Source organism: Phaenicophaeus curvirostris, chromosome 2, assembly GCF_032191515.1.
Source record: "Phaenicophaeus curvirostris isolate KB17595 chromosome 2, BPBGC_Pcur_1.0, whole genome shotgun sequence".
NCBI classification, from domain to species: Eukaryota; Metazoa; Chordata; class Aves; order Cuculiformes; family Cuculidae; genus Phaenicophaeus; species Phaenicophaeus curvirostris.
Window position 1 is genome coordinate 104421124 of NC_091393.1, and position 26947 is coordinate 104448070.

A 26947-nucleotide genomic window follows, 5' to 3' on the forward strand; every position below is an offset into this window, starting at 1 on the left:
TGCTCCCACCTTAAAGGCAATTACATTTCACAAGTGATCTATGAAGCAATTAATCAGTAAAGGTTTTTTTTATACTTGCACTTATTAACTGTTACAGTAGGATCTACTAATCGTGGAAGAAAATTAGTATCCTCATAATTATTTAAATCATTCCTGAATTTTGACTAGTAAAATCTTTCAGTCCATTTCTGCAGCCCTTTCAACGAAAAGTGAGGTTGCTCCTCCTTTGATCTTCCATTTCAATTTTTCTTACTCAGTTATGTCAGTATTAATATCAAATAAACTGGGGCAAGCATGATTATTTTAAGGCTGTGCAATGTGTTTTGTTTTGATGCAGAAATAATTTGACTCTTTAATATTAATGCTTATATCCACTACACAAGATACTGCAAGGAGCCTTGAAGAATGAACAATATTACAGAAATTCAAATATTGTCATTGTATAAACAGATTTTTAAAAAAATATATAGACACACACCACTTTTCCCCTCTCCATCTTTCATTACAGCATTCCCTTCAAATTAGAGTACTTCCAGTGGGTAGTAGTATGCAGCTATGCATTAATCAGTAAGCTTTCTTGACTAATCCTGTTCATTCTGTCTAGTAAGAGGATTCCAGCAGCAAACATGCATACAGATTTCTAAGAAGAAAGCAAGCCAAGAAAGGCAGCTCCAGAGGACATAAAGAAAATAAAAAGTGACAGATTGGTGTCACATAAGAGAAAGTATGGCAAGGGACACCATTCTGCTTTTCTCTGTGTGAAGGCTCAAGAATAAGTAGGTATAGGAGAACATTCTCATTCTGCATTACAACACACTAAGTATTGAGAGTGAAAAACATAATACAAGATTACATCATTCCTGATGAGGCAGAACGTTCTCTTTCTGTTTGCTGCTTTGGGAAGATTTCGGTTTTTTATTCTTTAATCAAATATAAACAAGCTCATACATTTTTTAAATGGTCTGGTTGTTTAGGAGTTGAGCTCCAATTTAGTTCATGTCTGCTCTTAAGGTTTAATGATGTGAACTTTCTTAAATGATGGCATAAAACAAGTCAGGCACAACATTTTCCTTCAAGAAAGTCAGCATTGTCCAGAATTCACAAGTATTTGGGAACAGTGGGCACAGACTTTCAGAAGTCTCAACTGTTTTTAGACAGGCAGAAACTATTCCCACTTAGAGCAAGCATGGAGCTGGCCTGTATATCTTGTTCTTGTCGCATTGCATTTTTTAAAAAATAACTCAAAATAAAAATAAAGGGTATCTGCATTTACAAATGACCGATATTAGTACGTAGTAGAAAAGGAAAAAAAAAGTCAACTTAGTCTTGATATCTAACTAGTCAACTGTTCTTGCCTTTTGTTTTCTGTCTTATCACTGGAATTCCTTGGCTCCTCAAAAACAATGATTTTTTTCACCAAATCTAGAGATACTGTTCTGACAGTCTGCACATACTGTATTTCCATAGATTGCATGATTTTGTACTCATGATACTTCAACAGAATCTGAGGATTAAATAAAATGAGAAGATTAATGCATGCAATGCAACACAACACTCACTAGTTGCAGCAACACAACAACGTGCAACTTAGAATCATAGAATCACTAGGTTGGAAAAGACCTATTGGATCATCAAGTCCAAGCATTATATTATACTTGCAGTATAGAGAAATATTTCTAAGCAACCCAATTCTACAAAGGGCTCAGAGCTCCCCAGATGTGAAGATGTCTCACCCAGACATATCCAACCCCTCTGACAAGCTCTTCATCCAACTTCAGAACCACTGTGTGTAGGCCAATTTCACTGGCCTATCCAGGAAGTTGAGAGATGGAAGTTACTACTCTCTCCTGCCATGTCATTAAGCCTTGACCTCCTGGACTGCAGGACTGCATCCTGCCTCCAACTGAAGGATCTTTCAGACAGAGAACAGAAGTTACTTTGTACAGTCTTCGAATATCTATCTTGGAAAAAGTCACCCAAATTATAAAAAACAAACTGGCATCTGTTCACTTAAAGCAGCCTTTTCAGGAGAGCAACAATAACACACTGTCTTCTAGACTACTTCTTTTCAACATGCTTTTGACAACACCATCTTATGTAAGCCACTTCAGTCTATTCTCTTTCGTGCAGTCGACATAAGCCTCCATTTTCTGTGTAACTTATCCCCAAGGAGATCGGGAATATTTGCTTACTGCTGATGATCACCTGGACAAAAGTCCTACAAGCTCATATTTACCCACAAGTAAGGCAGGCACTGCTTTCTGCAACTGACATTTTCCTGTGCCTAGAACAAGTTCCTTCTTAGGCTGGCTCTTCACCTTGACAATACAGACTGTACTGCAGGCACTTGCATGAGTAAAACATGGCTATGCAACAACAATTAAGAACAGACATGATGCATTAAAGTTTGATTTCAATGCAATGTGAAAAGAGCCCAAAATGTCTGCAAAGGCCGAGCATGTCCTCAATGTCCTCAATGCCAAGCATCAGGACACCACCATCACTCAGAAAGTCATGTTAATTCTTCAGTTTGATAACAGATGGGCTTTGGCCTTGGTAACCCATAAATTCAGAGAGATGTATGGTTTTTTTTCTGTTATATATTACCATTACCCCCATCACCACCTTGGGCCTCCGCCTTCAGCTAGAATGAAGAAGCACAGTGCAAGTGATCCCTTTGCCCCTTGGAACTCCATTCACTTCAGAAAACTCTACACGGGTATACTGCTGAAGTACAACTGCCTATAAGGCTTCCCAAAGCTTTGGAAGTATGGAGTGCAATACCTACTACCTCTTCCTATGAGGAAACAGAAACACTGATGCACTGGTAGTGCTTATTTGCTCAGTAAAAGCTCTGTTTCTAAGAATGAAAAACACACTATGTGCAAACTGTTAGAAAACTGTCAGATACATTATGGCACAACACAAAATCCATGTATTTTAGTTTTGAATGTCAAAAACACTCAGAACTAAACTCACTACAGAACTCATGTATTTTTTGCCTCTTGTCATATCACTGATGTGAGGGAAGTGGATACTGAAGACAGAAAACACCAGTACTTCTGACTCGTAAACAAGGAGGAAGGCTAGAGATGATTCCAGAATCAACCATTCCATCAGATAGGCCCCAAATGAGCACAGGAGCAGAGGCTGAGTGTTACTCTAGAGGCATAGAAAAAACCCCTTCTGAGACAGACTCAGCAAGTGATCTGGCCTACAGTAGAGAGGCCACAGATTATAGGAATTATATTTACTTAATACCATATCAGAAATAACTTCTGCCTTGAAACTTCTTGGTTAGGAAAAGCCCTCTAAAATCTTTAGTGTAGCGCTTAAGTCAAGATTTTTTTCTGGGGGGGTGGGGGGGTGGTGTGTGTTCAATGTGTGAGACAGTTACATGCAAATTTCTTCACCTTTCAACTTCCTCAAAGTTCTCTACCTGCACATTTCCTCCCTCAAAAAGTAAGCACTTTAAATGGCTGCTTCTCCCTCAAGCCTCGCATTTCTGTTGGAGTCAGTGTAAAATTACTGAGTCCTTGTGAACATCCAGCTCTACCCATGCCAACATACTGAAATAATTACACAGGAAGAGCTAAGGATGAATCTAATGGGGTATTTGTTTTCTGCCTTCCTCCATCATTGTTGCTCCAATACAAGCAAAGCAACTTGGCTGGAAATGCCTTTGACCGAGCGGGTATCTTCTGCCAGGTAGCTTCAAGGAAAATGTGAACTATTTATGTTTAGCAGGATCCAGTTTTCAGAGAGGATGTAAGTTATTGAGCTACCGCTACACTTGAACTTTGTCATATACCACTGGAATTGAACAAGAGTTATTGACAATGACTTCAACAAAGGCTGCTTGTGTATAGCCACAGGAGTGAAGTGCAGTTTGAGCTACAACAATTTATAAATAACTCCTGCAAATCCTAGAAAGGAGATTTTACTGCTTAATGAACAAAGGCCCAGGGAAAGTAAATCTAGTAGTCAGTAGAAATACCTTTCCATGCATACCGTGCTCTCCACAGACACATAAGCACAATGCTTAAATTATGAAATGTCCTTTCCTGAAATTAAAAAAGTGAAACAAAAACTTAAGGAACTTACCTAAAGGAATGCTATATACTCTTAGAAGAGGTGCAAACCAGCCAGTGGAAGTACCAGCACTCTGCCTGTACTCAGAGACAACCCGAGGCCACATTACTGCAGTACTACTGTGCTTTATGTGCTATACACTTCTCACGGGAACTTACAGCCTGAGCCTCCATCATAGCATGATCACACCACTCCTGATTAACTGAGAATGCTGCCAGATCACACAGATGCCTGCTTAGACATATCAGAGATCTAGCCAAAGGCTTCCAGTATGTAGTAATCCAAACACAGAAGTAAGGATATAGGTCTGTTCCAGACTCCTTGGTGCCTGTGAAAAGAACACTTCATATAAGAATTAGATCCAATACTGCAAAGATTTATCCAGTATTTATTGCAAGCACATAATGCAAGTTTCTCAGAACCTTTAATGTACTTCATATGATGTATGTGGGTGCATCATGTTGAGTGAGGTTCTAACATACACTTTTTACTAAGGAGTACATACACATCCATAACAAAAAGAGCTGAAATCTTCCATTTTAGTAAGAATATCAAAAAAAGCAAGATACTTTATAGTCAGTATGGATGCAAGCTGCAGTGAGAGGCCACGCACATTTCATCACCTTGTTCCAAGCCTTATTTGCATTATTATAGAGAATTTTAAACCAGAGATGTTTAGATAATCTTAGTTTGACACAACATACATTTATTTTAAATTACCATTGTATCTTCACTGTCACAAATAGCATGATCTACAGAACAGAGTTGTTAGAATAGCTCTCTCGGTGTTCCAGTTCCCTAGGGAAGTACTTCTGGTGAGACTACAAACAGTAGAACAGAAATTTATTATTTTGCATCTAAAACATGAATCACAGTGTAAAGATTAGGTGACATATGGTTATATATAACAAATCTCACTGTGCTCAAATAATTACTGACACTTAAATAATTTTTGTATCTCTCAAGATGCAATGGATTAGATTTTGGCATTTTAGATACTAGATATTGACTTTCATGGTGTAAAATGTCTAATATGGCAAGTAAGAATTCTTACTTCATGTGAAAAGGAAACATTTATTTTATCTTTATTATAGGAAGCATCCAAATGCTCTTGCGACATTTTATGGAGACACAGAAAATATCATGCAGCAGAAACGTCATAGTTTTGTAACTGGTGATATTTTCTTCTGTCAGTATCTAGTGCTAAATCCAGAGAAGTCAAGCTTGGGAATCTCCTTTTCATTGGAAAAATTTGTTCGATCTATGCGAGAACTTGGGCTTCCAACTTTACTGAGCCAGGATTTCCTGCAAGAAAAGTAAGAGGATTAGCATATAAAGAATATGTTTAGTTCTTTTCTCTTTTCCCTCCCTTTCTCCTTTAAAAGCAAAAAAATGCCTATTGAAAAGGTGTCAATATTTTTAAAAGTATTATAGAATATTACATAAAACCACGTCTGACTAAAGGCTAAAGCAGATTTACTTTAATGATCCCTTTTTAAGCGCTTATTAATAGCATTAAAATAGGTACATATTAGCTTTGCAGATTCAATACTACGCTTTTAGCAATGACCTAAAAACCATTCTAATTGAAAAATATTATGAAGAATTCTAACAGTCAGCTTACCCTTTTCTAACAAATAAAAGAAATGGGAAATCAAACGAAAATTAAATTCAAAACAAGCAGCAAGATATAAAGCAAACAAATATCAAAATGATGTCGCGAAGAAATACTGACTTGTAACAAGAAATACTGAATATTATATAGGCATTTTTAAGTGGCAACTTTGAATGCATTCATATTATGATCCAATCTTTAATTATGCTGGTACTTGCCCTCTTCCAAAGGACACTAGAAAATAGTACTGAGCATGTAACTATAAGGTATTTGAGGCTGGAAGCTGATAGAGTGACGGCTGCTCCTACATGCACACCCACTATATTCCTATCCTGCAGTAATGTGCTAATTCACAGTAGTGCCAAACTATATATATCTTCTGTGATAAAAGAAGGTGCACAAGCACTTGAAGTGCAGCAGACGACCCTGCTCACACAGTTTTATTTACAAAAAACACTTTCTCTCTATTTTCTGTTGTGCTAAAGTCTCAGAAGAAAGGAGGAAGAAGAAAGTATTTCAGTGTACCATATTTAAGGAGCAATATTTCCCCACAAAAGCTTTCCATAATGTTAATGATGCATAAATTATATGTAGATACATAACTGTGAGTAGTATGAAAAATACATTATTACTCATTTAAATTCCAATTTGAACAACAGAAAAGCTGTCTTGTTAATATAACTGTTAATAAATCCATTGAAACATCATACTGAACATTATAAAATGCAATAAGACTTAATTTTGATGTCTTTATAATGAAAATTGGTTATCCACAGTCAGTAAATAAAACACACACGAGGTATAGAAAAAAAACCCATATCTTCCCTGGCTCTGCTCAAGTGACAGATCATTCAACGAGCACTAAGAAGAAGTGTATTTTTTACAAGCTAAGCAAGCAGGAAATCAACATTTGCTAAAAGCACAGTTACAGTAATTTCCTCAGTTATCTACAGAGCCAAAAGTGTCATCTCCAATATCTTTGATAGGGTAATATTTTTAAAATGGCTTTTAGTTTCATTAATATCCAGATCAATAGACAGAAGTTGGGAAAAGATTCTGTATTCTCCTCTTGCTTCACTCAACCCTCTTTGTTTTCTTTCATGTGCCATGAATTTCAGATCACCCAATGTGTTCAAGACATTAGCTACCATTACCAGCATCTGGAATTTTAGCTTGCCATCTATAATATCCATTTTAAAATTCACTGTTGCTACCCACTTCTCCTCAGAATGAGAAAGGCAGCTTCCACCTCCCTTGAAACGCAACGCAGGGTAGGTCTGAATCAAATGAGGACGTTTCGTCAGTCTGCAACAGGACAGCACATAGCTTACCCTTCAGTAAAAATTTTAAAACATCTGTCTCTAAAGCTACACTGTTTCTACAATTCTGGAACAAGAACTGATCTCCAAACAGCCATTTCTATCATGTTTTATTTCTTGTGTATTGCACACCCATGCAGCTGCACCTGGCCAAGCTCCAATCTCACCGTTCAAACCCCAGCTGGCAGTGTGGAACCTAGATCAACTCTGGTGCACTTCAATCACAGACTGAGGAGTTATACAGCTTCCTTCTCTGGGGGAGAAACTGGGCAGGGCAGCACCAGGGGCCAGTCTGGATGAGAACCCCCGGACTCACAGAATCACAGAATAACCAGGTTGGAAGAGACCCACCGGATCATCGAGTCCAACCGTTCCTATCAAACACTAAACCATGCCCCTCAGCACCTCGTCCACCCGTGCCTTAAACACCTCCAGGGAAGGGGACTCAACCACCTCCCGGGGCAGCCTGTTCCAGTGCCCAATGACCCTTTCTGTAAAGAATTTTTTCCTAACGTCTAGCCTAAACCTCCCCTGGTGGAGCTTGAGGCCATTCCCTCTTGTCCTGTCCCCTGTCACTTGGGAGAAGAGGCCAGCACCCTCCTCTCTACAACCTCCTTTCAGGTAGTTGTAGAGAGCAATGAGGTCTCCCCTCAGCCTCTTCTCCAGGCTAAACAACCCCAGCTCTCTCAGCCGCTCCTCATAAGGCCTGTTCTCCAGCCCCTTCACCAGCTTTGTTGCTCTTCTCTGGACTCTCTCCAGAGCCTCAACATCCTTCTTGTGGTGAGGGGCCCAGAACTGAACACAGTATTCGAGGAGCGGTCTCACCAGTGCCGAGTACAGAGGGAGAATAACCTCCCTGGACCTGCTGGTCACGCCGTTTCTGATCCAAGCCAAGATGCCATTGGCCTTCTTGGCCACCTGGGCACACTGCTGGCTCATATTCAGTCGGCTGTCAACCAACACCCCCAGGTCCCTCTCCTCCAGGCAGCTTTCTAGACAGACTTCTCCCAGTCTGTAGCACTGCATAGGGTTGTTGTGCCCCAAGTGCAGGACCCGGCATTTGGCCTTGTTAAACCTCATGCCATTGGACTCTGCCCAGCGGTCCAGCCTGTTCAGATCCCTTCAGGGCATGCAGCACTCCTGGCACCCTCCTTCCACTCTCTGCCTTATCCACCCTGACTGCTATATCTAGGGAGAGCTGCTTGCAAAAATACCCCAAAATGTACCTAAACAGCAATCTCAAGTGCATCTGACTCTTGAGGCATGGTTGTTACTGAAGCCCCTTGGAGCGCACTGATTCTCTCACCCCTCTGGATTTTACTTCCTCAGCCCAGTCAGGTCAGCCTGCCTGAAATGGCTTATTCCATCATATTCATGGTGGCTTACTCCTTGGAGTTTAAAACAACTGGATTAATCATTCTTTTCCTCTTCTCTTTTCATTTGATTAAAAAAAACCCTGTTAAGTGACTCTGGCTTGTTACCTGGGCAACCAGTCTCTTTCCATTCAATATATTATTGGAAAACGACATCTGAAGAGCCTGGTTTGCACCATCCCAATTTAGATCCTCACAGAAATGGCCTGGGTGTGTACAGTATTCCAAGCTGGCATCTTTATGGCAAGATGAGGCACACATGCCTACCTGTTAACATGTGTGAATGAAGCCTGACCAGGTCAAATCTGGAGAGTTATCTGGGAATGTTATCTAAAAAGCCTTGCCTCTAATACAAGGTAATAGTGGCATAGCCCTAATACCCACCACACTTCGACATCTACAGGCAGCAGAGAAAACTCATTATTTCCCTGAATAACATTTTTTTTTTAACTGAAACCTGTGTTATAAGACAGATTTCTCTACAATAAATGGCTTGGTTGGCACTGTTGTGACTGGAATATTGTCCTACTTTGATAATGAAAAAGTAACTCTGCTGCAGAAGGAAACAGGCCTTTTTGTACCTTTACATAGCAGGGGTGCCAAGCAAGGACCTAAGCAAGCCATGCAGCTGCCCTGCACTCAACTCTGCACCAAATGATCCATACACATAGGATGCTTCTGCAATAGCACATTTACTGTACAGCCAAACCACTTTTTCCTGAGACTGGAGCAATTTACAGTCCATGGGGTTAGAAATGGGCCTGAAAATTATCTATGGCATTAATACTTGGTGAGCTAGGCACAATTCAGGAACATGTTTGTTTTTCTTCATCTTAACCACAGTGTCACAGTGGAACAAGAAAAATGTGTGCTTTTATTTAGAGGGAGAGAAAATAAAGGCACTGACTTGTTTACACTTTACTACCCTTTGTTTGGGGTAAAATATTGGAGAGAATGTTGCTTTTTTGAAGATTGTATTTACATCCATGACAGTGTATAGACCAAGACTGCAAATATTTATAAAGTAAGTCCAAAATGTTCTTGTATTCTGAAACAGTACTGTCAAGTTTTCATAAATCCTGATATTTAAACATTTGCAGAAGAAACGTGAAATTCTTTTTTCATCCCTGGGAAGCTTCTGGGAAGAACATTAGCTTTGGTTTTCAAGCTTTTCTCTACAATCATAAGGGCTAGGAATATTTTACTTAAAAGTTTTGTTTTTAAAAGCTCAAAATTCAAAACTACATAAAGCCTCTAGCAGCCTGCATAGTAAAGACATCTCACACCTTACTGTAGAGACATCCCATTGTCCCTGCACTACTTCTTCAGCCACAGGAGGCTAATAGTAAAATGTGAATCTGGAAATATGATTGATAGGGTTCAGTGTTGTGAAAAAAATAGCAGGACAGATACAAACTTTGGTAAGAAAAGAGTGTTTGAAAATGTAGGCTTGTTTGACATGATTTGAATCACAGCGTGACCTCAAAAAAGCAACATTTAGCATTTTAACTTTAGGAAAAGCAAGCAAAGCCTTCGTAAGGTGGAGAAAACAGACTCTGAAGAAAATAACATGAAGGATTCTGGGAAGAGTTGCTAACATTTTGATGCAGGTTAAGGTCAAGAGGACTCAAGCTTCATGTACGGTCAAATTTTTCCTACTAGCCTTCATCCTCTGTTTCTAGTGATGATTTTTTTGTCTCTCAAAACTAGGCTCTAGCATGGCATAAAAACCTGAAGTCACCTGACCCGAAAGGCAGCTGCCTCCAGAGCTCTGTGCTGCCATGGAAACTGCTGCACACCCCCCCACCCCAGGCCGAGGTAATCGGGTGCTCTTCAGGCTGTTGTGCCTGTTGCCTGATACAGCACCAAAACTGCTGCTGGCAGTAGTCCCCATGAGGCCAGGATCAAATGTCTGCGCTTAATTGGATGTCTACGCCCTTCCCACAGACATAGCTGCAAAAGGAAAGGGGACGCAGCAGAGAGAGCAACAAGGCAAAGTGCAATGGAGGGTAACTTTAATACGTTTCTTAGAACGACCCCACCACAGTCCACCAGGTCAAAGCCAAGTGACAGGTTAGTTCAGAGGATTAAAACAAAAAAGAGAAAGCCAGCAGCAGTCTATGGATACAGGCCAAAGAGTGGGTGGGCTAGAAATGAAGCAACCTGCTGAGGCGTAGGCGTAGTGCCCTAGAATAGAGCTGGAGGTGTAGGAAGGCTGCACTGCTGCTGCTGCTTGTTCACTAGCTGCTCTGGGCATCCCAACAACAGGCATTTCTTGGCCTGTTGGATATTTAGCTGAAGTTCTGGAACTGTTTTAGAAAGGGGAGAAAGAGATATTTAATCAAAACTAGTGTTTGCCTTTGTATTTTTAAACACAGCTGCCAGATGAATGTTGTTAATTTGCTTGTGTTCCTCCCTCTTCTGTCAAACCCTGCTGCTCTCAAGGCCAGCGTCTCTCAAGAGGATATACCATGAGCTTTTCTTCGAGGTACTATTTGAAAGCAATTGTCAACAGCAAGGGCGTATTAGCAGAATCTAGTTTATTGAAGATATTGTGTGATACCATACAGGGTAAACCTCAAACACATGTTCTGATGTCACATTTCTATTTATGAACCTAAGAAAAATCACTTGTATGTTAATGGTCACCACATTGTATGTTATTGGCAAGATTTTTTAATGTAAAAATAATCATTGCTGGTTCGCATTATCACAGAATTTGCCTATGTACCTCAAATCTACTTTGTTATTCCTATCTGATCTATGTTAAGTCTTAATTTAAAGAGGAGGAATTATCCCAGAATGAATGAAAACTAGCCTGAAGTTGTTTTTTCCTTGTGTACTATGCAAAGATCTGCTGTGGATTTTCCTATTAATAATTTTGGCAAACTTCAAGTAGAATTTAATAATTTACTTAAGCACGGCATCATAGGAAGCGTATTTTTATTAAAGAGTTATCAGAATATTTCTTTGTTTAAACCATGTTAGGCAGGTCACATTTGGCTTTTTATAGATCTCATCAGAAAAAAGCAAAGCAACATTGCAGAAACTTGTTCCAACAAAGAAGAGTAAAGAAGTAAATAAAAAAAAAAACCCAAACCAAGTCATTTCAGTAACTCAAAACAGCTTTTATGTCCACACTGACCTACAGAAAGTATAAGACAAAAGAGAATTTCCCGTTAATCTCATGTCCTATCTTCCCAAAGCAGTAAAAGTACCAGAGAGCCAGAAGAAGCAAAAAGGCCTATTGTATGTTTTCCTGTAATATGCCTGACTCTACAGGGTACGATTTGGCTCACCAGGCAGATCAAGAATTTTCACTAACCCCACTCCACTGCACAGAATGCAACTAAAAGTTATTTCTCATTCCACGTCTATTAAATCTAAGGCCACAGGAAGCTTCGATGAGGAGGAACTGTTGCTGTTAGTGTACCAATTCAGGCTTCCAGAGAGAAACAGGTCGTTCTAATCCTTAGAAACTGATAAGCACCCGTCACCCACATAAACTGTATTTAAAATAAATGGCTGTATCATAGAGTTGAATAAGGAGTAAAGTACTCTTGCCTCACACCAATTTTATACCTAAAAATATTAATTAAACTCTTTCCTTGACCTATTCCAAGCAAGAAGACCATAATGAAACATTACACTGACCAAATCACTTTTAATTAAAATCCATTTCATTATACAGTCCAGCAGGAACAAGACAGCCACTGCTGTAAAGGGAGCCCCACTACAGCCGTCTGACTGGAGAACTCATACCAAACCAACATGCACCCGCAGTCCAGGAAAACATTCAAATAAGACAGAAAACTGTAGATGACAAATGCAATCAAGAATTTGAAAGACTACACTTCTGTGTTTTCTATTAATGAGGGAGACAGACATAAAAGCCATACGAGGACCAACCCCTACATTATCATGCTTGCTGTTTCCTCTATGTAATTCTCAGAAGACAGATTTATACAGAAAAATACAGATTAATTTATTATACAAGAACTAAAAGTAATGCCAGGCCAAAGCACAGTGAATTCCTTCAAGCACCACTGGGATTCGTGCTATTTTCCTCAAAAGCCTCCTTTGCTTCACAAGTATTTAGGATAGCTAAGACTGAAAAACAGCCTCTGAGAAGTTGCAAATTGGCCCTTTCCAATTTAAAAAAGCCTGAAATCCTTTAAAAAAAAGCAGCATCACAATTTAAAAAGCATTATGTTATTAAGCACTGAGCAATTCTGAGTAAGAATGTTTAATGTTGCCAGTGCTGCAGTCACAGTGCACAAATTTACCTCTCCCTAGAATACCACAGTTGTAACACTTCAGGAGCTAACACACTGGCTCATTTCAAAACATTCAAGAGTGCCTACTTCTATCGAAGTACCTTATACAAGCACCCACACGTAAGCAAGATTAGGTAGCTGGCTGCCCTGCTGTTCATCAGGCTGAAGTGCACATACAATTGGTTTTGTATGTACAAAACATTTCCTTGCCCATTTTTATAATAAAAACAGAACCCACCCCTCAGATTGCTGCAAAGTCGCCAGCCAAAACAATTCTAAACTGAATACTTACTTTGATAATGCTGGTATTACGTATACATTTTCTTTTTATTATTAGGCCAACTGATTAATGTATGTTTGGGCTTACGAATTACCATTAAAGATACCTGCAACACATGTGGTGTCTGGCCCCTATAGAAATGAGCATGGTTGACAGAAAAATATGTAACAACTGAGAATTTTATTTTTGGTTTTATCTATAATTTGCAAAATGGTATTGAAATTTTCTTATTAAGAATTCAGCTAGCTCAGCCCCCTTTTTTTCACTGACTTTACACTACGTGATTTAACTTGGTGATTTAAATTGTACAATTTCAAAAGGCAGCAGTCACACCCATCTTATTAACCTGCAATCTCAATGAGCTTTTTTTCAAAGCTATAAAATAGTAGATATTTTAGTATATCAATTAAAAGAACAGCAAAATAGTTTAATAATGTTATATTACACCGCACAAGCGTTCAGAAAAACACCAAGTAGATTATATTAGTTAATAGTCTGCTTAAATTTTACATGATGAGAAAATTCAGGCTTTGTTAAGACCTACTTTCATAATGCTCTTTTTTGCATTATAAATATAGATACAATAAGGAGGTAGGAAGAGATTAACATAATGATATGTTAACAGCTATTATGTTTTTCATTTGACAAGAACTATTTGTGGTTTCCAGCATATCAGAACATGCTCTTGAGGTGAACGTAGCACGGTATGTTTACAAGGAAGGTAACATCATACCCATCACATATAAGATGCATATGTAATATGCCCTGGAAATAAAATCCTCTTTGCAAATGGTTAGATTTGTTACCAAGAACTAGGGTTTGTTGATATGTATTATTTATTGTTTCCATAAACAACAGAAATAGATCTTGGCGTTTAAAAACAGTCACATGCTTCCCAAAGACTAGCCTGTCTCCTCTGCCTTGAGGTAAACCTCCATACATAGCAAATGGCCTAAGGCACAACGACATGTGCCAAGCCTCTGGCATGCTGTCCCTTATGGAAGGGCAGACACACCTTATGGAAGTGACTACGTCTTTCCACACTGTCATACCCCAAAGAATTATTTATTTAGTTTACAGTAAAAAATTTTAATTTTAACATCTTATTTTTTCTGATGTTTTTATTATGACTTCATACACATTCAAAATACCATTCTTGAAAGACCTAGTATAAGGATTGGCTTTGTCTGCTGGCTTTGTTAGTTCCATAAATTTAACCTTTCAGTTGGGTTTTAAGTCCATAAGATGACACAGGCTATCTTACAGGCCAGTATTAAATACATTGTCTAAAGAAGCCTTTTGATTGATCCCAAACTACTCTGATAGGAGGTATCATGGATAGATAGCTGACATCTGGAATACAGGATAACAAAGGTAACTTTTAACTGTAAGCTAACTCTTTTCCTACATATATACATTATTCAAATCTGCTTTGTAACATCTCTAATTGTTGGACTTTATATATGTTAACACGCAAAATGCTCATCAGGAAAAACATATTCAGATAAAAAGTATTCATGTACAACAGTGCTACAGGCACGCCTACGGTGAAGTCCATTTCTGCGGTCTATAAACTGTCATTATGAATATACTCACTAAGTAGGAATAAACACACTTAACATCAAAGCTCCAAGCTATTTAAGGAAGCTATCAGAGCATGAACACATATTTTGGTTCATTGCTTCTTTGTGTAAAAAAAGTTACTTTAAACAAGGCTTTTGATATGTCTCAAAATAAAATCGGATCCATGTTCTTTGCTACTCATTGGTTCCTGCACTGTGCTGCATATTTTTATTAAACTTGATTTTCATACTATTTATCTAAACATTTTTCCTGTTTATTTGCAACAGTGATAAAATTAATCCAGAAATAAAGATTTCTTTCTAGGAAAAAAAAAAATCTTCTTTCCTACAGAAATAAACCCAGACAGGAAATCCTAAGCTATCACCTTCTCAAGGTAACTATGGTATATACTACTTAAAGCTACTGCTTACAGAAAGAAAACTAGCAGACTTACTGATTTTTTTATCATTATTATGAGGATAATAGGCTTGATATTTCTCCTAAACTTTCCATTAGTTTTGGACATCTTCCTGCTGGCTCACTAGAATCTGCCTGTTAACAGTACATTTTTTTGTTATTGAGAGCCTCAGACTTCATTAACTTGAATAGAAGCAGAACTCTACTGAAGACAGCGTCTTATTTTTACTCAACAATAACACTTCTAATGAGGAGAGAATCAGACTCAACCTCTGCTTTTGCAAAATTTAAACAAAGATCTACGACTACTTACAAGAAATAAACACCTAAAAAAGGCCTAAACCAAGGTAACAGTCTTTGGAAGACGACTGGCCCACACTATTTTCAAGTATTACTTCCACATAGGCGTTGTTGACTATTAATGAGCATCTAGCCTGCTGCAATGAACATTTTAATTCATCACTTAAGCTTCATGTGATGCAAGCTGCCAGAGCAGACAGGTGCATCAGGAGGTAATGTGCAAAAAAAGATGGTCTGGGTTAACACAAACAGACCCAGGAAACACTTCTCCAGCTCATTAAATGTGTCATGAGCTGGGCAATATTCTCTGCTGCAAAGAATTTCCATTTTAGAAAGCATATTTATTTTATTTTTAGGATAACAACAGATTCCTTTGACATGGGTATCAACTACCCAACTTTGTTTTTCTCTAGTATTTTTAGTCTAAATAATTTGTTTGGTTTCCATTCAACTGTTAAAAACATTTTTTTCAGAAGTACTATGGGCAATGACCTAAGAATGTATGCTTTAATAATGAAACACAAAGCCTTTTAAATAAGCTGTGAGAGTTAGGTAAATTCAGCTCTCTGATTTTTTTATGTATATAACTAAGCATATCAACTACCAGACTTTAATGAGTATTGCTCAAGTGATGCCACCTAACCACTGTCTCTCACAAAGATTGTTTAGAATAGCAGAGTAAGAGTAACACATTCTAATTTCTCAATACACAACAGGTTTTGATATTTTGTGAAATGCTTTCTGAGAACAGAATTACTGGTAAAGTCCAAACATGTTCTCATAAATCTTTCCATTTTTTCATTTTTCCCTCAAGCTTCAGGGGCTGTCACAAAGTATCAAATATCTCATTTGTATTCTGTAATTTATGCCATTTTCTTTCTTTCCCTGCCCCTTTCTTGAAATTTTATTCTGCCTGGACAGTCAAAGCAGACAGAGCTGTTTCTGACCACTTTCACACTCTGGACTGCCGCAGGGACTACGTAGGTTTTATAATGTGAACTGAGAACTACAAAAAATCATAGCAACCAGTAATTTCACTAGCAATTAATTTTACCAAAATTTACACATAAATATTTCATTAACATTATGCTTGACAAACCCTAGGTTTGGTAGCTAATTGTCAGAGCCTCATTAAGACACAAAAGGGTAAGTATCAAATGCTACCAGGCTAGTCATGGCTTGCCACTATGAAACAATTTTTTTTTTTCCATTACAAAGCTTGCATGCATCCCACATAAAGGGTTTTCCAGCAGAATTCATGGAATGGGAATAATCCACTGCTATAGTCACAGATGCTCAGCGGTGTTACATCTTCCCTGACTTAGTGTCTCCTGTGATGGTCATGATGTGTGTTGCTGGTTTTGGTCCTTTCCTTGGTAACTAAAATATTCCTGACTCAACTGTGCACAGGAAGTAGGGATTCAGGACTGCAGTCCAAAGTTACTACTTAAAGTGAGGAAATAACTAAAGTAGTTAAAACAGCTCATTTCAAAGAACTCAACTCAAATTAAACTTGGAGTGACTTGGTGATTCCATTGAAAATGGTTTCCAAAGGCAGAGAGTTGAAACGCTGGCATTGAAGACTGGCAGGTTTCCTAGAATAAAACCTCTCAAAAGGCACACACTGATGTTCTTTGAATTTGCTCATGAAGGCCATTTATAAATGCATAAAGAATAAAAGATGTTTTCCTTTTTTGCAGTATCAAGATCTTAGAAGCAAAACAACAAAACTAATAATTTGGGAGGAAGAGTTATGCAAGGTTACAAACGTGAGCAGTGCATGATTAGGGGAAGCTGTTCTAAAATAACAGTTTTGCAAAACATTGCCAGAACAGTTCATGTCATTATGCACTTTACAAAACCAAGAGTATGCTCCAGCTACCTTGTTGTCCAGAAAAAATAGTCCAAACACTTTATATAAATCCTATCAGTTAAATATGAACTTCACATCATAACAGCTGCAATGGAATTCAGGATATGGTATACATCAGATGAAAAGGGTGGCCAGATCACAAATTTGGCTCCAGACACTAAAAGCCTTCAGAAATTCTGAGATAAGTAAGACCTGATTTTTAAGAATACATATGATTATATGACAAATTTCATCACCAAACACATGCAACCAAGAACAGGAAGGAGCTCAGTGCACATCACATCTGCAAGTCACATGCCAGGGTCTCAAACTTGGAACCAGTAAAAGGAGAAAAACAGAGATCACATATGAAAAGTCGAGTCTGAATTGACTAGTTCTTCTATTGCAGAAGCAGAGAAATCCCGCCTTTCAGAGCAGTGCTTAATTGTCTTAGTTGATCAACCTTCTTCTCTTCCTGTCTTACCAATAGGACTAGTGAAATCAGAAGGCATGACCAGAAGCTGCAAGTCCTTCTGCTACACAGACCCCATGGCCTCCTCCGGACAAGTGCTCCCAGGACACTGAACAATGCAGTGGTTCTATGAAAAACACAGTTTGTGATGCTGTAACTGAACCTTAGCTGGACAGGCACACTTAAGCAGAATAAATTACTATTAAGTAAGTCCCAGACAAACACTTAACTCCAACATTTTTTCTACCCCTACAGGTTGCATCCCCACCATCAATACCCACCTTCCTTCCCTCAGTACACCATCTGGGAATAACTTCACCTCAAAGTCCTCTGCTACTCCACCTATACTAGATTAGACAATACACTCTTATTTGTCTTTTTACTACTTGCCACTCCTTTCAGGAGCAATGCTGCTTTTAATGAAGGGAAATGGCCATGCTGACCCCTGAGGAATGCCATTCATTACCCGTCTCCACTTGGACATCAAGCCATTGACCACAACACTAAGTGTGACCATACAGTGAATTTCTTATCCACCAGGTGGTCCATGTGTCAAATCCACGTCTCTCCAATTTAGAAACAAACAGATCATGTGGGACAGCGTCAAATGCTTTGCACAAGTCCAGGTAGATAACATCAGTTGCATATCTCTTATCCACAAAAGCTGTAACCCTGTCGTAAGCAGCCACCAAATTTGTCAAGCACAAAATGCCCTTAGCGAAGCCATGTTGGCTGTCACAAATCACCTCCTTATTTTCCATATCCCTTAGGACAGTTTCCAGGAGTATCTGCTCCATGACCTTGCCCAGCACAAAGGTGAAATCCTGCATGGGGTAAAACCTGCAATACACATAGTGTAGAAGAGAAAACAAAGAGCCAGATCTTTTGTGTGACACTTCTAGATAGAATATATTCTCAAATGTATGTAGGCTCCCAATTCAAAAGACTTGCATTTTTAAAGACCAGGGTCACACAAAACATAACTCATACTCTTGAATACCAATGCTATCTTATTCACCAGAGCACATTTGTTCTTGGACATGCATAACACAGCAAGTGCTAAATTATTTAGGAATACCAAAAAACTCTAGGACACTGGAAATCCTGGTACTCTGAAGTCAGTAGACATCAAAGTCCTGTCACCAAGGACTTCTGCTGGCAATCCAAGTAGTGAATACTTGTAATGCTGATTCTAAGAATTAAACATATATAATGTCATAAACAATCCAGTATAGAGTTGCTGACTCAGTTTTCCACGCAATGCAGGGAATTTAGCCACAGAACTTCCACTGAAGTTATGTAAAACATGTAGTTCTCCTGCACTTCTAAGAAATTCTCAGTCTGTACAGTGTAGCATCAATAAAGCAACAATGCTGTATTGCATGTTAAGAGTTCCCACATCTAACTTAATTTTCCTGTTCCTTCATTACAAGACAAATAAAACGATTTCAGCTATAAGAGCTGTAAGAGTTATTATGTGCATACTTGCAAGTAAAAAATGTATCTCTACTCTTATTAGAGAAAAACATTTTCTCTTATAATACAAAGCAGTAAAAAGCATTTTTATTTAATTAGAACAGTACATCCGTTTTGGCTTTAAACTTAATACAGGATGTTACAGTCTTGCCTACATATTTTTTGGTTTACTTAAACAATGGAAACAACAGTTCATAATTCAAGTATTGACAGATCTTTTCCTACTACGGTACAAATTCTGTTCTTTCATTCTGCTTTTCTTTAATGAAAGAAACAACCATTACTCCTTTACACAATTTTGCTTATTAATCCATATATTCTGATACAGTATGTAATTCTCATACAGCATGTAGAAAAAAACTATCACGTTCTATTTTTCATCCCCCAAAACAGATGAAACTCTGCATTTCAGCTTTAAAATAATTATTTCCACCCTATTTTTGTTTTGATTGTTGAATATTTTTCATGACATAGCTTTTCAAAACTGGAAGACAAAGCTTTACATCCACATCCTTATAAATTAAAGAGTAAGTGCATGTTTGATCTGGACATTTGGGATTTTGCAGCTCTCTATCAGTTTTCCCTATATCTGTGTGTGAAGTTAATAATGAAGTTCATGTTGTATTAAAGGTTGAAACCTTTGAGATACCCTTGATATCAAGGATGGGAATCACTATACTTCTAGAAGTAGCTTTTTGGCAAATGGTTGCACTAGAGAAGCAAGCATAAGAGAGGAAATCTGTGCCTTTTGCTGAACTTAAATCTGGAGTAACTATGCAAATCAAAGAAAAGGTCTGCTTTTCTGTTTTTGCTGCTTTTCTTCCCTCTGTTGTTTGTATTCAGCACTTTTGTCAGCCACAAATGGGCAGTGAGCGAAAGACAGAGAAAGTAGCAGGTGTCCAATCCTTCCAAACCCAATCCCATTTTAGCAAATTTTTTTAAAAATAAAAAATTTGGTTGCTATGATATGAGTAAGTCATCATTAACTCTGGTTGCAGTGCTGCCATGGGACTGCAGTCAGGCTGCTGTGGTGAGGCAGAGACCTTCTTCCCAATCCTTTGGTTTAATTTGCACAAAATATTTGTAAAACTTGGAATAATGATAAAGGTGGGTTGCAAATGTACATTTTATATTTCTCTTATTACTGGACATACCTATTTCCAGAGCAGCTCAGACCTTAGCAGCATTTGTCCTCAACCCTGAATACACCATGAAACATTGCAGTTTTGCTTACATTGGTTCGTAACACTGGCAAATTAAATAGGCAAGACTCATGGCAAATCTTTTAAAGAATAAGATGTTGAACTTGGATTCTTAAAATGTTTTGATACTGGCTTCATCTTCAAGGTTTGTTAAGAATCAGTTCAGGGAAGGCCTATGAAAGCTAAACACCCACTTAAGAGCTTCCTAGTCAGGGTGCACTTATAAAAATGTCTAATCCGAGAGCCTGATCCATATATCCAGACAACTGGTAAGCACATCTCAATATAATTCACTCAAGGATTAAGTATATTAGTTTATTAAATCTGCATTTGGCTTCTTAGACAAAGAAATCCAGTATGAACTTGAAGAAGCAACACCCCTTTTAATCCAGACAGAAAGCAATGTGATTACAGCTGAAATTCAGAATAGTTAATTAAATATTAATAACTACTACTGCTCTGCTTTGCTTTTAGAGGAACAGTAAAACAATAAAAGCAAAGAAAAAAAAACCCTGCCCAACTCATCAAATTACAACTGACGGTTGAGAAAAAAAAATCAGACTCCTCTCCATACATTTAAGCTGAGTTACAGCGCTGGCCCCATCTACTCCTCCTTTACTGTGTCTGGAGACAGAGAAAGATCACTCCAAACTGCTAAAACAGATTCTCCCCAAAACCCACAATACTGACTTATCCGAAAGGTTGGATGGCATCCAAGAACTAGATAAAGGGATGACAGTTTCTGACCTTTAACAAAATGCAAAACACTGATTTTATTATGAAAAAAGGTCATGCATTTTTTCCAGATCTACAATTGACAGACTATGGCCAGCAAATACCAACTAGGAAACAGACAAAATCCTGAGGCAACAGAGCATGTAGAAGTTAATCAGAATTTTCTTTTACCTAAACATGTACACAACCCTCACAAGATTAAGAAAAAATACAGTGGAGAAAAAAAAAGGTAACACGGAGAAACCTAAACAGAACAACAAACTATGTATAAACAATTCAGGCCATGACCTATATGTATAGTTTTAATACAATTACATTTAATATGAGTACACTGCACAAAAAAGGTTATATGGCTGTAGTTTTAACACGAAACATAAGCAGTTCTAAGTTGCTACATTTAAATAGAACAGCACACAATTCTGATAGAAACCTGGCTGGATACCAGACCCAAACATAGGCATGGATGCTCAGGGGAATGTAAAGAGCACTTAATTCAGAGTAATGGGTAGTTTTCCAACTCATTTATATGTGGAAAAAGCTTTTTGTTTCTCCACTCTTTTCCTCTCTGTTACTGTTCTCTTACAAATCAAGAATATCTTGCTGCATATACACTTCATGGCACAACCTGAGTTGCTGTGAACACAGCTCTGACTTATGTTGCTTGCCATTAGCTCCATAAGCAAGTTCTGACAGTCAGAAATCACAGGTCCTTGCTAGTGCCTCAAAGATGCAGCTGTCAGAATGTTACCTTATGAACTCTTGGGGCCCAAGACAGAATTAGTCACCAGTAAAAAGGACAGAGGAAAAAACAGCAGGTTTTTTTCAGTAAATTAAATGTGGCAAAGACAGAGCGAGCAAGTATGAAAAGTAATTGTGTGCCTAAATATGCACAGTTAAAGAGAGAACACATCACAGCAGCACTCTGCACGCATCAGCACTCATCCTCTCATTTTCACCATTATGCTCAAGAGGAGCACGATCCGCAATGAACACTGGCAGAAAAATGATAAAAGGAGAATGAGGACAGCACCTTAAACTTCCTGACAAAGCTACTTGGCTGCTGGGTAGTTAGTTCATGGCAAGAGCAAAGGATGCAAAGGGAAAGTTTCACACCAGGGTTAAAACCTGAGACATCTCTAGCGTATGAAGAAAGATCAAGTGACAGGCAAAGATGAACAAGCCTTCAGTTGTAGGTGTCCATAGGCTCAAATGTGGAAGCAGGAGAAATAAAGAGCTATGTCAGCTTCCAAATAAGGATATATCTAAACAGAACCACAAATCATTTTGTAGGTTCCTCCAGAGTAAAATGCTCTTATGCTCTTAAAACTAGGCATTTTTGAGTAAAACACCATAAAGCATGCCTAAATTTCTGTTCTATGATATTACTACTTACCATTCAAATTGCACTCATTCCTGATATGTTTTTAAAGTAAATTCAGTTTTAAAGAAAATTCCAAGTCCCAGGCATTAACTTATTATTTACTGTTCCTCAGGACACCTCAGTGATTTCTGGAAGAGGCTATGTTTGCTAAGGAATGCAAAACACTTCCCTTATGGCAAAGTTCTTTCAGATAATAAAACTGTTGCATGATGGAGGCTGGCTAGAGGATACAAATCATTCCCACTGATCAAAAGAACTTTGTTTTAAAGTAAATTATTTTCCATTAATTACTATTTTATGTACATTCATAATTTCAAATAGGTATTTGAGACAAATTTATGTTAAAATAATATACACTCAGTAGCTGCAGCACCCAGGGAATACGGTCCAAGTGACTCTACACTCACCCCATAGGACAGAAAGAGCTCTCGGCACAGCAGCGGTCACCAAGGTTTAACAGGGTTGGTATCAGCCAGCTACAAAGTAATAGTAATGGCCCTGTTCATTTTGTTCCCTGGGAATGGTGACTCAGTGTGTAAAGCTGTCTCTTGAACTGATATTAAGACCTATGAAATAACACAAAATAAGTAAAGCGTAACTATGAAGACCATGTTCTACCATACACCTTCCAGGAATCTCTAAGCAATACGCCAGACCTCCAAATCACTTGAAACACAGGCCAGCTTTGATTCTTCAGGGTTGTTTGGAATTTTTAATCTCTTAATTTTTGAAAGAAACAGGAAAATCTTGAAAAACAATTATATTAATGATAAGTTACTGATACTTACTCCAATATTAAAATAAATCAGACAGTATTTTATTTTGCCCCAAACAAAGCACTGAAGGCTCTGAAGAATTCAGTAGTTAATGCATTTATAAAGCATATTAAACTTAAGTATGTGAACTTTCATCATTTATTCAGACACCAAAACTGTAACTCTGATCCAAACAGGTAGAGACATGTAAAAAACAATATAATGTTTCTTTCAGAAGAATTTTACCTACATTGGCATACCACTACAAATACACACAAATTATAACAGGAGTCATGCATGATATCAAGGGCAGAATTACTGTTGTTTGAATGCTTTAATTTGACAGAATTAGAGTACAATACAAGGCATCTTCATGATGGAAATAATTCAAACTAGGGTCAGGTTAGTCTTACACAGACACTAATTAACACATCATTAAAACATTGCTCTACTAGAAAAAAAGTGTTCTAACTCTGGGATGTAAGCTGGGACACACTGCAATCTGTGCAGGCGGTTCAGATGGAGGATTACGGCATACAACACTTTAGAGACGCCAGACAGTGCTCCAGCCCCCAGGACAGGCCCTTCTGCCAATGAAAAACCTCCACAGCCATTTATGAGAGGCAACTCTAGTTCTGGAAGCCAATCAGGATCAGGAAGGCTAAACTGACAAAATATATCAGCAACAGTTTTCATACTGAATCACATTTAGCTTTTTCAAAAAATGACACAAATTGTTAGACCAATTAGCTATTTCAGTGGTATCTAAAAACATATTAGGCTTTTTTCAGATGAGGCAGAGAAGGTCTGCCACAAAACTGAACTGTAACACAATGTAAGAGGCTAATACAATGAGGAAGGGAGTTATATCATTACAAGCACTACTACTTGCTCTGTGACTAGAAACTTCAGTGTAACTCACTGAATTCTGCCAGCAGTGTTCATAGCAGCAATTAGTTCCATTCACTTCTAAACAGTTACTCAGAGTAAGATACTATGTAAGGTGTGTAGACAAACCAGTAGGAGGCAGAGACTTCTACCTGTAATGCTGCTAGTCTCAAATGTTTTCCAATCCCCTTAATGCCTCTGCAATGTCATGATCGGAAATGCTTTTATAAATGGCACTTAAGTACTAAAATAAACAGGCTACCTACAAACTGCGTGGTTACATCTACCTTAGCCAGAAGTACAGACCAGCAAAATAAAATACATATTTCAATTAATCCCTTTTCTCATAGCACTGATTTTTGCTGCAAAGCAGATGGAAAACAGGGTTCTACTAGTGAAGTTGGTGAAAGAAATATCTAGAAAGCAAAAAAATAGGTAGCAACCTCTACGTATGCAAGTAGATTGACATCTAGTGTGAAAACACTGAACTACAAAGTCTGTACTACATATCAACAAAGATGAATTTAAAATAAGCAAAACATATATATATATTTGGTTAAGTGACAAGAGAACCAAATCCTCCAAATACAAAACACCTTTAAATACTCTTTTTTTTCAAATAGCTACGTGGAGACGAAGACATTGTAATAGTGACAGTGGAAGTATACCTTCTAAAAGAGAAGACATGAGATAGCAGCAGTGAATCTTAAAAGCCAGTGAGAGAATCGGAAAAGAGACAGGAAGATGGAGAAGAAAAGAAGCACTGGGTAGCTGGTCAAGCAGAAGTTTTTTCCTAGCCTTGGTTAAGGCGAAGTAGAAAAGTTCAAGACAAAGGCAGAAAGATTGCATGATTTTTTTACAGTTTATGACTGAAAGAGCTCATGCAATACCTTCACTTCCGTGATGTAAGACCGGAGACTGATGTGAAGTGGCATAAATAGTCTCTAGACAACTTTGTTCTTTAGCACAATGCATAAAGCCATAAAAGACAGTCTGTCTTGTGGACTAGAAAAATAAAAGGCTTTCCATAGTCGTTCTGGAAAGATTGAACCCTAGTATCAACACCATTATCCTAGAATTTTACTTAACTATTTTGAGTCAAAGATGCTTTCATTCCTGCAATGTAATTCAGGTGTCACATTTTTATTCTTAGCAGTATCATATCTAAGTTCAGAGTGGCACTGATAGAGACTCTGGATCTAACCACATTCTCCTGTGTAAATACAATTCCTTAGCTTGATATTGACTTCAACGTGTTAATCACTAAACAACTGATAGTTTCTAATGTTTCAGATATGACCAAAGGCTTATTTTTCTCAGGAAAAATTAGGACTCAAGGAAACCTCTGTACGATGAGTCAGAATTGAGTGATGACCTTAGGACAAGCTCTGGAAATGGTAAATGCATCTGTAAAACTGAAACAAATAGCTGCTTACTGTGCCATTTTTGCAAGGGCACAGGGCAGAAAACTGTAAGCCCACACAGTGAAGTAAAACTTTCCCGACAGTAACTATACTGTACACATCAAGTCAACTGGAAAATAGTTTCTTGGCACCATTTAAACCCTACAGAGTTCTAAAGAGAAAGCTAAAAAGAATTGCTCAATACCAAAGACCTTGCCAATCTCAAATATATCCAGTTTTGCTCCCCAAGCTAATGATTTTCAGAAACTGCAAACAAGTGGACCCTGAGGAAAAAATCCGTATCTTGTCAATTTTTGTTTTGTGCCAGCAACCCCACAGCATGAAACGAACTGGAGAGATGCCCAATAAAAATCCAGGACTGCACCCAAGATAACTGTTCCGGAAGCATACTGAAAACAAATGAAAATTAAGTACTTTTGGAACAAGCAGCTTTAGTTTTGTCTTCCTTGAGTATCTGACAGATACTCAAGGGGAGTAAGGGAGTAAGTTCCTTCAGATTTACTTGACTCCATTCACCACATCTCACATATTAGACGAGTAGTCCATCGTTCATCATGTTACTTTTAAACATTACTCCTACCAAAAGCAGTTTGTGCCCTCTCCTCTTCACATACCAACTCTGACACCCAAAGTCTTCCTCCAGCAGCCCTACTCCGTAGACACATATTTTTTCACTAGACATCAAGTATTCTGAAGACCACTATAATTTAAACATGATAAATCAAGAGATATTTTTTATGCAACTACAAGTAGAGAATTGCAACACAAGCCACCAATTGAATACACCTCCCTACATCTGGAGATAAAAAAACTCCACAGTTCAAAGACAGACTGCAGGAGATGAAGAAAGGAAGAAGGAAGGGAATGAACGAAGGAAAGAAGTGTACACATCCAGAAAGAACACATGAGATTTCCATTGTTTAGAATCTCTAATTACAAAGCAGTTGACATTTCCTATCATACTTTATTGGTCCTTAGACTATACACACACTGCACTGTATTTTAACTTTGTTGTGAAGCTAAGAAACATCAGGTCCCCTCTTAGATTCAGATATAGCTCCGGCTGAACATTTCCCAGAAAAACAATTCAGAACTAAGTTAAAACAAAAAAAAAACCCAAAACCCATGGATTCAGGATTTGCTTTTTCTCATTTGTCATGAGTATGATTATGAAAACCCCTAAGTCTCAAATGTACTTTGCCATTACTTGAACACGTTTCTTTTCTTTATTTTTACCACTCTTTTTTCTTTACTAGAAGAACCAGACATCAGAAAAACAAAGTGTGCAATGAACCTGAACAGATATGGCACAGAACAAGAAATACCTGGAAACTATTCATAATACTCTTAGTATCTCCTTTTCACTAAAGATTATTACTAATCTCACACATTCTGATTTATTAATCAAGTGCCAGAAAATCATGAGACCGGTTGAAATCTCATGAGATCTTTAAAGCAAAATTCAGAGATTTTGCTTGCCTTTGGGTTTCAGCATTATCTTAACAGTGCCAGCTTTTTCTCTGCAA

The 26947-nt window shown here is 38.0% G+C and overlaps 1 protein-coding gene across 1 annotated transcript in view; it reads right to left on the minus strand.

The window, feature by feature from the left end:
• Positions 1-4467: 4467 nt before the first annotated feature.
• The window catches only part of ACYP2 (acylphosphatase 2), a 43999-nt gene continuing 21519 nt past the window's right edge, over positions 4468-26947 (minus strand). The window contains exon 4 of the mRNA XM_069850263.1: positions 4468-5397. Coding sequence (XP_069706364.1) covers positions 5283-5397 — 115 coding nt within the window. The 3' untranslated portion in view covers positions 4468-5282. The remainder of the gene's footprint in view (positions 5398-26947) is intronic.